The sequence below is a fragment of the Typopeltis vanoorti genome, chromosome 25 (genome assembly GCF_054136105.1).
Source record: "Typopeltis vanoorti isolate ZY-2024b chromosome 25, IOZ_Tvanoo_1.0, whole genome shotgun sequence".
NCBI lineage: Eukaryota > Metazoa > Arthropoda > Arachnida > Uropygi > Thelyphonidae > Typopeltis > Typopeltis vanoorti.
The window spans coordinates 66,475,643-66,489,987 of record NC_143573.1 but is presented as its reverse complement, the minus strand read 5'-3'; the positions used below and the strand labels follow the sequence as shown (position 1 = coordinate 66,489,987).

The 14,345-nt window shown below is 36.3% G+C and overlaps 1 protein-coding gene across 1 annotated transcript in view; it reads right to left on the bottom strand.

The window, feature by feature from the left end:
* Positions 1 to 14,345, bottom strand: part of LOC150092814 (uncharacterized) — a 740,966-nt gene that overhangs the window by 458,409 nt on the left and 268,212 nt on the right. Inside the window, exon 9 of the mRNA XM_090414287.1 lies at positions 897 to 959. Within this exon, the coding sequence (XP_090270413.1) occupies positions 897 to 959 (63 nt within the window). The remainder of the gene's footprint in view (positions 1 to 896; positions 960 to 14,345) is intronic.

Below are 14,345 nucleotides of genomic sequence, written 5' to 3'. Positions count from 1 at the left end.
TGTCGAAATTGCATATTTTGTACATATTGGTTTATTCTTGTTTAATTTTCTGTGCAGTTGCTGTTATTCTTTGTTTTAGCTCTTCGGTAACTTCAGCAATTGTTTTGTTGGCCAAATTATATGTGTTAATCAGTTTGTTTTTGATGTTATTTTTTTTCAGCCGTCCTTCTTTAAAACTCTTTAAGTTGCTCAGATCAGCTCAAAGTTTGTTGACTTTTCGTTCTAACCAAATTTTCCATGGTGCAGATTGTTACTTCCCTCACTTTTTAGTTTTAAATAAATCCTACATCTATCCAGTTATATATATTGTATGCAATATGAATAATACAAACTATACCACTGCTGATTTTTGTGTGCCACACATTCGCACAAACACAATTATTATTATTATTATTATTATTATTTATTAATATCCCCAGACCTCCATGGAGTCAAAGACTCATCATGGGAGGGCCCCCTCCATTATACCATTAATTACTTTTAGCAGTGTTCTCATTATTTTTTCATGAACTCATGCATGTAAATTTTTACTGCATTGACTAAACTCTTGAATGAGAACATTCTTAAAAGACTGAAAATCAATAAACAAGCAGAAAACTTTCTAAAATTAATATGACTTTTTAAATGAATATGAAATTATGATGTACTCATAATTTATGAGAATGTCATAACTTCAGAATTAAAATATACAGTGAGCTTGAAGAGAGGATCTGTTGTTAATGGTATCATTTATATAAGTCAGAAGTCAATTTAGAATTCAGGATTATCTGAATTTCAAATTAAATTTCCTAGATTTTATTTTCTCAAATTTTCTCAAATTATTCAATTCAATCATTTAAAATCACTATATGTGTAGTGATTTTAAATGATACTTATATTACAATCTTCAATCTTACCTTCATCATCAGAAGAGTAGTTCTGGTGACTTCTATTCAGAGAAGATGAAGATCGATGATGTTCTATAGAATATAAACAAACTGTCATTTATTAAAAAAAATAAGAGATATTACAAATGATAAATTTATAACATGAAAAAATAGTGAACATCATATTTTTTAAAGAGAGCAAGTTAAAATGGATACAGTGATTGTTAGGGAAGTCAAATGAAATGTCTCATAAATCTGAGGGCGTCACGTCTTTTTTTTTATCTCAAACATCATGAATCATATGGTCATACAAGTATTTACATAATGTACAGACACACATACATGCATAATATGCATTTACAAGGATGATGAATACTTTTCAGAACTTTTGCATTTTTAGTTTAACACATCAAAAAAAATTATAATTCTCTGCTGCACATATAGATGTACATCATCTCAGCCTGATTGGTTCTACATATAAATAGCAGGAAGACAGAAATTCATCTAATGGCTGTGATGGCAAAGGACAGAGATCAGCTCCTTACATTTAAAAAAGTTAACTAAATATTACATTTAAATTATCTTATGGGGGGCAATGATGGACAAGGAAACAACACCTAGGAGAATTAGAATATCTGGATGGAAAATTAGACTTTTTTTTTAATCCAAGATATACCTGATATAAGATGGAAATTTACATATAAAAGCAGATGATAATAGAAAACTACTTAAGCAGGTCAATCAATGCAGCCCACTGAAGATCTCAACAAGCTCTTTGTTTTTGAACTTTAAACAGGCCAGGTATATGGGTATAATGCCTGTTTAAAGTTCACAGTATACAGTCTCTCCCAGGCAAACCAATCCCACCTCTCACAATGTAGCTTGTTTCCAAATGGGCTCTTAGAGTATCTGATATGCATTGCTCCCAGAAAGGCATACATTCATGTTCATAGAAACTGCATCACATGCTGTAACCATGATTTTTTTTTTAGTAATTAAATTTGAATGCCTATTTGAAAAGGGATAAAAACATAATCATTGTTACAAATAATGAAGAAGGGAACATAACATTTTTATTTTTGATTAATATTTGGCTCTTTTTAGTACAAGATATGATATAATTAGGAAATATCAACAAACTTGACAAATATTTCCAAATGCAGTGGACAGTGATATTTTCACTGGAAAAACAAATACCAGTATCAAAATTTAGTTCAACTACAAACAGTTTTACTAACATTCAAAGCTAAAAATTCACTTTTTGCTGTTTAATACTTTGTGGATCCTTGTCTTGCCTTTATTACAGCTTGGCATCAGCGGGACATTGATTTTGTCAATGTCCCGCTGATGGATGCCTAATGGATTTCCTGATGGATGCAACTGTTAATTCATGGTTCCATAATGGCTTACTGGAGCTCCTGAAGTGTTTTCAGTTTCTTCTTGTGTATTTCAGTCTCCATTTGGTACCACAAATTCTCAATGGGGTTGAGATCTGGGCTATTTCCTGGTCATGGTAGACACTGAATCGAGTGTTCATTGAGCCACTTCTTAACTTGCAACAAAAAATTAAACCTTTTTTTTAAGTACTAAACTCAATTCATATGGTACATTTTAAAGTTATAATAGCATTACTTACACTTTTTGTACTATGAATAGAGTCATCCTGAAAGATGCAGTTCGCTGTTATGATAAAGTGGTTTTCTGATAGTAGGCAGCAATTCTTATTCTTAAAATTTAGAATAATATGTCATATTATTCTAAAATTTTAAAAAAGCATTCACTGAACCTTTTGTGAAATGCAAACGACCAATACCATGATATGACATGTATCCCCAGATCATCTGCCTCCTGACACCAGACAGTAGGGGTTGAATTTGTCCTCTGATCATCTTCAAACTGTCTGCCTGCTGTTGGCATCCTGTGGGTTAAACTTTTTCTTGTCAGAAAAAAATTATAATTTCCACTGATCAGGGATCTATTTGGCATGCTCCTTGCAACGATTTAACTGAGCCAATCTCATTTTTTTGATTAACAAGGACTTCTTTTTAGGACACCTGACTATCATTCCCTGTCGAATGAGTCTTCTCCTGACAGTTACATAGCTTGCCACAACTCCCGTTTGTTCTTCCCGGTTCCATTTCAGTTCTCCAAACAACAAAAGGCCATTTTTGAGGTAGAGCCGCTTTAGAACTCAATCTTGGCATGGTGTACAGTGGCTTTCTTTTTTTCCCCTTCTTCCTTTCAGCAGATCTGGCTTCCTCGATAGTAGCTGTATCAAGTAGTTTGTTAACTGCATGTAACTAGCCATATTGATCTCAGCACGAAAATGTGAAAACCAGCTCTTGCTGTCTTTATAGTTTATAGCATATACAATTTATAGCATATAATTCTTGTACAATAGTAGCAACTATTACATTATACAGAAACCCATGGGAATGATAGATGATACAATACAATGAAATGTCTAACGATAAACCAATGAAAATGACTATTTAACTATAGTTATGTAAGGTGATGTGGTTTCTATGAACATGAGTGTAACTTTCCTAATTAGAGGAAATGCCAACTACACTTCCGGATGGTAGATGACTTTCATTGCACAATGACACAACAATTTACTTATTTACTGGGGGGGGGGGGGTCTAAAGTGGCTTGCAGGCAAGTTTGTAGACTCTAGAAATAATAATTTCTCCAGTTGATAACTATTCCTGTACTTAAATAGGAAAGATTATTTCTAGAGTCTGCCACAACAGTACAGCATTCACTAAATCTGAACAAATTCAGCTATCTAACTTTACCTAAAATATGAGAGACCATTAGTTTGAGAATTTCAGCAAGTTTCTATCACCACATCCATAATGGGTACCAGACAGAACTGCAGGATCTTATCTGTGCTTACCTTTCTGCCAGCATGGCCACATAAAAGTGCTTAGTTGTATTTCCTTGTGCACATGAAAATGCCTTGATAACAAAATGAAATATTAACATAGTAATTTATTAGCTAAATAAATTTGGTTAGTAACTATTATCTTTAGATGTGTGCTACCTCCATTAAACTTCAAAATGAGTGATAATCAACATCGAAGTATCTATACCAGATTGGATCACACTATGAAGAAAAATGGTATCAAACCTGACATCAAACTTGGAGATACTAATTTTGCCTCTTTACTTTATTTTATGCAGATGATGCTATACTTCTAAATAAATCCAGTACGATTCTGCTGGACTCCTTAACTAAACTAAATAACTACTGTAATAAATATAGAATGAAAATCAGCAATAAACCAAAATTATGAAAATAGACAAAAACACAGAAAAATTTCAACTGCGTTCTGAATGAAGAACATATAGAACAAGTAAAGCACTTCATCTATCTAGACATAATTTTTTGTTTAGATGGCAAAATAAATATGGAAATAGACAACACAATTAGCAAAGCTGGTATGGTGGGGAGTCAAAGTAATTTGAAATTAGAACACTACCATATAGAAGACAGTGTTTAAGTCCGTTATAACTTGTGAATCTGAGGGCTGGGTTAGAAGTAAAAACAGTTGTTCAAAGACTGGAGACCACAGGTATGGAGTCTGAGAAAAATAAGGAGAGCAAACAGATGGCATCAATGGCAGAATCATATTCAAAATGAAGATATTAGAAAAAACCTTGACGAGTGAAGAAGAGAACACAATTTGGAGTAAAGTGAATGACAAACAATATTAAATAGGAATTGCATGCGAAAAAGAGGCTATGGAAGAGATATAAGGAGACAGGTGAAGAGAAGATGCATGAAGAATATAAGACACAGGCCAAAAGAGTGACTAGTGTGGTAAGGAAAGCAAAACTGGAATATGAGAGGAGATTGGCCCTAAGATCCAAAGAAAATCCTAGGGAATTTTTTAGATATGTGGCCAGTAGGAGGAGAAATGACTGTGGAAGAATGATATTGTGGGATAAAAATGGAAATAGAGTGACTGATGCAGAGGACATAGTGGAATTGTTCAATGAACACTTTATTGAAGTATTTCATCCTAGAGGAGTCAGTTTTAATGCTAGAGGGATAGGGCATGTTCGAGGTTTAGAGGTACAGGAGGAGAGAGTGTTTCAGATACTGAGTACTCTGGATGTCAGTAAAGCTTGGAGACTGGATGGTATTTCACCATGAGTTTTGAGAGAATGTGCTAGGGAACTGACAGTGCCTTTAACCTGGCTTTTCAATGAAAGTATGGCTGCAGGAAACGTGCCCAGGGAATGGAAGGAAGGTAAGATAGTGCCCATTGCATAAGGGTGGTAACAGACTGGAGGTGTCTAATTATAGGCCAGTTGTGTGTCATTAGTAGTCGTTAAGATCTTGGAGAAAGTAGTGAGGGACCGTATACAGCATTGGGCAGATGAGGGTAATGTTATCTGTGAGAGTCAACATGGATTTGTGAAAGGGTGCTCTTGTTTTAGCAATATGCTAGCGTTTTATAATAAAGTTACAAGAACATTAGATGAGGGAAAGGCATACACTGCAATTTTCTTAGACTTAGCGAAGGCATTTGACAGGGTGCCACATGATAAGCTGATATTTAAGTTGCGGCACATGGGTCTGGATGTCAGATTGGTCAATTGGATTCAGGATTGGCTGTCTGATAGGTATCAGAGAGTTGTGTATGGTGGAGCAGTTTCAAGGAGGCAGAGGGTTACAAGTGGGGTCCCACAGGGTTCAGTACTAGGACCTATATTGTTTAACCTTTATATCAATGACATTGCCAGTGGATTGCAAGAGGATATTCAGTTGTTTGCAGATGATGCGAAGCTGGGAAGGATTATTAGTAATAGTGCAGATGTGGTAGCCCTGCAAGAGAATTTGAATAAGCTATGTAGATGGGCAAATGAATGGGGGTGTCAGTTTAATGCAGCAAAATGTCAGGTCTTGAAGTTTGGGAAACATCGATGGGATGCTGCATACTCTATGGGAAGAGTTATACTGGAGGAAGTAGGGGAGACAAGAGATCTGGGGTTGATGATTGATAGAAACCTGAAGTTTAGGGGACATATTGCAAAGGTGGTGAAGGTAACACAGAGGATTGCTGCTATTATGAGAAGGACACTGACCTGCAGAGATAAAAGGGTTATCATTCCATTGTATAAGTCTCTGATCAGACCTCACTTAGACTATTGTTCTCAGATTTGCTCCCCAGGATTTGAAGGGGATATATTAACTGTGGAAAGGGTACAAAGACGGATGACAAAGATGGTGTCAGGGCTGTACAATGTTAGTTATGAGGATCGGCTGAGGGAATGTGGACTGCAGAGTTTGGTGGATAGAAGAAGGAGAGGGTGATATGATTGAGACTTTTAAACTATTGCGATGTGGTTACAGGGTTGACAGTGGGGAGTTCTTTCGCTTGGTTGAACAGCAGGAAGGATTGATGACAAGAGGCCATCCCTGGAAGTTACGATATTATAAGAGGGTGAGGAGTGGTTTCTTTGCATGGAGGGTGGTTGAACCATGGAATGCATTGCTTGATGGAGTGGTGAGAGTGAGAACAGTCAATGAGTTTAAGGAGTGGTATAATAGACTTTGTGTTTCCTAGGTGGGACCTCCCTCGATGAGTCTTGACAGACTTTATGTTCTTAGGAAGGACCGCCCACGATGAGTCTTTTGACTCCATGGAGGCCTGAATAATAATAATAATAATAATTATGAGCATTCAGGAATGTATGAGCAGAGCTAATTTCAGGCAGCATGATTACTTAAACAGAATGAGAGAGGAAAAATTAGTAAATCAAGTGTTTGATGCTAAGATGGTATGAAAAAGATCAAGAGAAAAAAAGCAGTATTGGTGTACTGATGCAGTTAGAAGTAATTTAGAGGACCGAAATATAAGACATGACAATATTGGAATTCTGGCAGATAACAGACTAATTTGTAAGAAAATTGTCAATAGGAAATTGGTAATGATATAAACTTTTCCATACCACATTTTGCTGCTTCCTAGTACCATTACACTATCTTGAACATTTCATGAGGGTACTTATCAGGGAAGGAGTCCAAGTACAGGAGAATTGTGTGGATATGAAATGGGCAAAAACAAATACAATTTAATTGGGATCACAAAAAACTACCCACAAAAATAATCCTAAAAAGCACTAAAAAAAGTAACAAAAATCCAACAACAAAAAAAAAATCCACATCCACTTCTTCGACACTTACAGGCATGGAAACAATATAAATGATGAATATTGCCACTAAAGTCATCCAAACCATATTTGTTATTCATATTTTTAATGGAACCTCAGCACCAAATCTCAATATCCACAAAACTGTTCAAACTATGTCTTAAACAATTCCTTCTAACATGAGCAGCATGTATGATTTTGTCAGATCTGACATTTCATGTCAGAGAAAGCCAAACATTGAATCCCTCCCTCCCTGTTTGATCTGTTCCGGATCAGAATTTCCATACCACATTTTGCTGCATTTATCTACTACTTCCATTCCTCTACAAATTTTGATAACCCACTCTGACCCCTTTGATTACCTATCTCTAAAGTTTCTTTGCAGCAGTTCAGATACTTAAACATCAAGTCACAACTGAAACTTGCTTCAATTCTCTAATTCCAAAGATCAAGCTGGTAGGGATGCTAAAGTATTCAATGACAGCAAATACCTCGGTATCTCTACCAGAAGAAGTCCATCTATCCACCAGAATAATAGATAATACTAACCATCTATCCTCCTAACACCCTGGACCTTTTCTTAATAAACTGACTTTCCAAATACACTTTCCAAGACAATTCACTTCTTGGTAACTCAGACATTAACTTCATACAATCTTGTACAATGGAACATCAATCTTCACCCAGCCGTTCTAGTTCTGTTATCCATTACAATAGTGGCAAATGAGATAACCTCCATGACTTTTACCCTTAAAGTCTGTTTCAATCACTGTTTCCAGTCTCCTGATCCAAAAGCAGGATTTGAGTAAAGTACATAATAACCCAAATATTTGTGTTATTACATGTTTCACCCAAAAATTACCTATAGATAAACTGATCTACAGGCATCATTGTTCTCATCAAACTCTATACTGACTAAAGCAAATCACCTTCTATGCTGAAAATATTGCATTGTATGCAACTGTGACCTTCCACCATAAAGACAACAGAAGAATCTTGAATAAAACATGTATACCAAAAAGGCTTTTTTGGTATATCTTGATGGAATTATACCAACTGTGCTCAAGAGTAGTGTTCCTAAACTAACAACCATTCTTTATCATCTGTGCACTATATTATACAGCTTAATCAAAAAAAAAAAAAAGAAGTGATAAGCCTCAATAATGTCAAAATTAATACAGGTAACTTCAATAGTCAACTTTCTGACACCTGGAGAACTATCAACTAATCAATGACCATGAATATGATCTATGCAAGTATACTTGAGAAACAGTTGAGAAGAATTGTGGAAGAAAAGCTTGGTGAAGAACAAGCTGGATTCAGGCCAAATAGAGGTTGTTAGGATCAGATCTTCACTTTATGACAAATAGTCGAGAAAGCATGGGAATATAACAAAGATCTGTATTTAAGTTTTGTCGATCTGGAAAAGGCATATGACAAGGTGCCAAGAGAGAAGCTATTCAATACATTACAGTTATATGGTGTCAATGGCACATTATATCAAGCAATACTTAGTCTTTATTTGAGTTGTAAGTTAGCAGTTAGAATTGAAGGAAGTAGAGGAAGATGGTTTAATGTTAAATCTGGTGTGAGACAAGGATGTACATTATCCCCTCTGTTATTCATTATCTATATGCATCACATTATGAAGGAAAGTGGTATTAAACATGATATCAAAATTGGAGATGTTAATCTCAGCTCTTTGCTTTATGCTGACGATGTTATACTTCTGAAAAAATCTGCTACTAGTTTGCAAGATTCCCTGACTAAATTGAATAACTGTTGTAATAGATATGGTATGAAGGTCAGCATTAAAAAGACAAAGACAATGAAAATAAGTAGAATTGTTGAAAATGTCAACTGTGTTGTGAACGGGGAACCTGTGGAACAAGTAAAACATTTCAGCTACTTAGGCACGATTTTTAGTGAAGATGGTAAATTAAATATGGAAATAGACAACAGAATCAACAAAGCTGGTATGGTAGGAAGTCAATTGAATAAATTCATATGGAATAAGAGAGAAATTAGTCGGAACACTAAATTAGCTGTATACAAGACAGTGTTCAAATCAGTTTTAACTTATGGATCTGAGAGCTGGGTCAGAAGTAAAACACTTGACCAAAGACTAGAGACCGCAGATATGAGAGTCCTGAGAAAGATTAGAGGCGTGAACAGATGGTATCAATGGCAATATCATATTAAAAACGAGGATATTAGGAAAGAACTTCACGTTGTCGGCATCCATGAGTGCATTAGCAGAGCTAATCTCAGGTGGTATGGTTACTTAAACAGAATGGGCGAGGAAAGATTAGCAAAACAAGTGTTCTCTGCGAGGTTGGCAGGAAAAAGTCCCAGAGGAAGACCAAGATATAGGTGTATTGATACGGTAAAAAGTGCCTTAGACGATAGAAATATAAGATCTGATAATGTTGGAGTCTTGACAAGTAACAGACTGATTTGGAGGAAAACTGTAGATAGGAAGTTAGTAATGATGTAAATTTTTCATGTAGTACTGTCATATCCTGTACACCCCCTTGAGGGTACATATCAGGAATTTGATGATGATGATGATGATGATGATGATGGAATACTACTCTCACATTTGGCTTGTGCACCAGAATCCTCTCTAAAAATTCTAGATGCCATTCAGGAAAGAGCAGTTAGGCTAAGTAACAACTCCTCTCTCACATCCACTGTCTCAGTCACAGTCACTTTAAACATTGTGTCTCTCTTCTACAGATATTTCCATGGGCACTATCCAGCAGTAACTATTATTATTGTGCTACCATTTTTGCTTTACCCAAAGCAACTTCTTTCATTCCATCTATGTACCTCAGTTTTGTGGAACAGCCTTCCCTCTGAAGTGTTCTCCCAAGACCACAACCTCAATTCTTTAAGAGAAATATCAACCATTTATTTTGCTATAAGCCTTGTAACCTCTCATGTGTGAGAGTGATATTTAATTTAAAAAAATAAATAAAAATTATTCTAGGTACCTAAAATATCTTTATCTTCAATTTTTATGCTATCTATATCATCTTATTCCCAATATAGTACCTTTTTACTCTATTTCTAAGCTTTTCAATAGCATCCGAAACATTTTGCTGCCTTCCTGATATTTATCTCCTGTGTTATTACCAAAGTATCCCTATGTATCTTGTTTAGTTAATTTTATAAATTATAAATGCTGAACTTGCTAGAAGCTTCAATATGTTTTCATTTCCAGAACTGAATCATTAACTTCCTATAAATATATAAGAATTGAGATATATTTAAATTAGCAACTTATGGTTTTGTTAGGAATGGTATAGGTAAAAGGCATGGGTGTACCTTTTGAAGATACAATTATTATTATTACGGGCGACTCCAGGGAGTCCTTAGACTCATCGAGGGAGGCCCTAAACATAATGTCCACACAACTATATGACATTCTCACAGTATCTATCATACCTTGCCTTGAACTCACTCACCGTCATAGCACCCACAACAGACTCTGGCAGCTTATTCCACTCATTCACCACTCTAAAAGTAAAGAACCCAGCTCTAACACCACTGCTAACCACACTCTTGCCCAGCTTCCATAGGTGTCCCCTAGTTCTCCCACCACCAGTCCTGATCTCAAAAATATCCTCTGAATTAATCCTATAGAAACCCTTTAGCAATTTAAATGTCTCAATCATATCTCCAATTTTCCGCCTATCAACTAATTTCTGCAACCCACAAATCTTCAACCTGTTCTCATATGGTTCATTCTATAGACCCATTATCATCTTAGTCACTCGCCTCTGGATCCTCTCCACCTCCTCCCCATCAAGAAGGAACCTAGGTGACCAAATTTGGGCACAGTAGTCGAGATGAGGTCTTATCAAGGATTGGTACAGAGGTACAATAACTTGCTTGTCTCTGCTCGTCAAGGTATTTTTCAACAACCAAGTTGAGCTACTTCTGCAATGTGCCCCCTAAACTTCATCTCCCTATCCACCTACACTCCCAAGTCCCTGGCCTCATCAATCTCCTGGAGTACAGTTCCACCAATGTGGTATACTGCTGCTAATCGTTTCACCCCAAAATGCATAACCTTACATTTTGGCACATTAAACTGACATCCATTCTCCTTGGCCCTGAACTCCAATCGATCCAAGTCATCCTGCAAGATTTTGACATCTGCATTCACTATCGCCCTACCCATCATCATCATCACCATATTTTGCCTCATCAGCGAACAAATGAACTATTCCTCTTAGATCCTTCCCTATATCGTTAATGAACAAATTAAACAGCAGTGGTCCAAGAATAGAACCCTGCGGCACACCACTAGTCACAGGCCGTCTTTTAGACTCTACTCCTGAATAAACAACTCTTTGATATCTCTCCATCAACCACCCACCTATCCATCTCACCAACCCTATATCCATTCCCATATGTTGTAGTTTACGGATTAGAATTCCATGTGGTATCCTGTCAAATGCCTTTGCCAGGTCCAGCAGTATCACTGTAAACCCAGTTCAGCCATCACCTTGTTATAAAACTTGAGCAAGTTACTGAGGCATGATCTACCCTTCACAAAGCCATGCTGTCCCCCGTACAGTATCTCATTTTCATCAATCCATTCCTGCATTTTTACCTTGACTACTTTCTCCAAGACCTTGACAACGACTCCTGATATGCTGATCAGTCAGTAATTTGCAACCGTAGTCTTGGATCCTCCTTTATACAGTGGAACTATTTTCACCTCTTTCCACACCTTCGGGACTAAACCAGACCTGAGACTCAGATTAAACAACATGGTCAAGGGCACTGATAATACTTTAGCCGTTTCACGCAAGACCCGTGCCAGTATACCATCCAATCCCACAGATGTATTCACATTAAGGTTCTGTAATAGACTACTCACCTCCACTTCATTCATCACAATTCCTGTATAAACTAATGGTTCCTTTATTTTTTTCAATGTCACCACCTGGATGATATACTTTTGCAAAGTGTTCACTCAGTAACTCCACTATATCGACTGATTCAGTGACCTCCTTACCATCGTCATTCCTTAAAATCATTTTGCCGTGTACAGTTTTTTCCTTGCTTGCAGCATATTGAAAGAACTGTTTTGGATTCTCTTTTGCTTGCAAAGCTAGTTTCCTTTCATAATCCGCTTTTGCTTTTTTTACCACACTCGTTACCTTTCTGGCCTGCACTTTATACCGTTCGTGTGCCTGCAGGTCACCCCTTTCTTTAAATTCCCTCCACAGTTGTTTCTTTTTTTGCAGCTCAAGCTTAATGGTGTTATTCATCCATTTAACACCCCCACTTGTTTTACTATTCAGACCCTAGGTATACAATCAGCCATAACCTCCTGTAAATGCTCCTTGACCACTTCCCATGCTCTATCGACATCCAGCCCTTGCAGTTGTACATGCCATTGCACTGATCCAAGCAATCTCCTAAGCTTGTCATACTTGCCAGCATGGTAATTCCACATATACCCTGTCTTAATCAAAAATTCCATACCTTAAGCCACCTCCCAGGTCAAGACCTTATGATCACTCTAACCAATAGGTGGCAACATGGTCATATTCATTACAGTCCAATTCTCAGATGCTATTACCAGGTCAAGCACTCTCACACCCCTAGTATTTTCAATTACATGCTGTCTCAGATAGTTATCCCTTAATAATTGAATAAAATCCATTTCCTTCCTCACATGTGTCCTCTCCTCCTTCCAATCAATGTTACCATAGTTGAAATCCCCCATAATAATAATTACCCTCCTTCCACTCATTTCATCAATTTGTTTATGCATACTATCTCCACCATCTCTTCCATCGCCTGGTCTATAGCAGCACCCAACTGTATATTTTATTCTGCCGGTCTCAATCTCACACTAAATAGCCTCAAATGAGCTCTTTTCAGTATCCTGCAATACAACTTCCATTCTCCTTGGCTGCAGTTCATATGAATCTGAAATTATCACTTGGTTGCAAAACTCAGGGCTTGATGAAATATTGTTAAGTTTTTTTTTTTAAGTATATTGGACAAGAATTTATATTCTTGTTCAATCCATTGCCCAAGTATAAGCAAATGTTTGTGCATTTGCTAGCCTGTTTGGCCGAGTGATTAGCATATCCACTCTCCAGCCGAAAGGCTGCAGGTTCGAATCCCATTGTGGGCATGGATTTTTGTGATTGTCTGTGAAAATACTAGTGATGTGATGGGCAGTAGATGCCATTGGTGTAGTTAAGGATTGAGTGAAGGAGACGGAAAGTTGTGGAGTAGGTGCCTTCCCTCGATAGTCTCTGGACTCCATGGTGGTGTCATATAATAATAATAATAATAATAATAATAATATTATGACCAGATAGCAAGACTGAATTAAAGTGCAGAATTCATATACAGTAAAACTTCGATTTAATGGACTAATAGGGGCTAAGGGGTGTCTGTTACATCGAAATCCGTTAAATCGCAAATATTTTAAAATAAAAATATCTGTAACATTATACTGCAATTTTATCAATATTAGCACTATAATAACAAAAAAATTGTTTTATACACACACTTTTAGATAAGTTAAGGTGAAGTTAATGTTTGATGTTGAGGCTTGGTTTAGATAATCCTGCTTTGAAAAAACTATCAAGTTTTTTTTGAACTTTTGAATTCTGCTGTTTTTTTATAATTATCTCCCTAAAAATTATGAAAATATATATAATAAAACTGCCGCAGAAAGTCACGCCACACGACAAAAGAACCAATTACAGTGTGGTGTGATCACATCCTAATCATTTGCCAAATATGTTTTATGAGTGGTGACTCATTTATGTCGGCTAAATTACTACAGCGTTTTTCCAACATATGATGGCCTATTTGCCAAAATTTGTTAAAAATAACAGGAAATTAATAACAAAAAATAAACTGTTAATTTAATTATAAGCAAATCTTGGTTAAAAGCATTTTAAAATTAACAGGGTTTACTGTATTTTCTATATCCAAGTAGCAACAGAGTGTACCTTATTATTAAAATACTCTGGATCAAAGACAGTTGTAGAATTTTTTTTCACCTGGTTACAAAGGAAATTACATTTTCCAAGAAATTATATTCTTGTTTAATCCTTTATCCATGTGTAAGCAAACAAAATTCGTGTATGAAATATATTCAGAACTAGGCTACCTTGATATCTTTCTGGGTCTGGCTCTCATTGATGAGAACTAAATATTAAGATTGAAATCAGTCTGGGCAGTGATCCTTCCCATAATGCATAGCAATATACAAATCTGAAAGGAAATATTATGGGATACTGAGGCAACTGGTGTGAAGTCAACAGC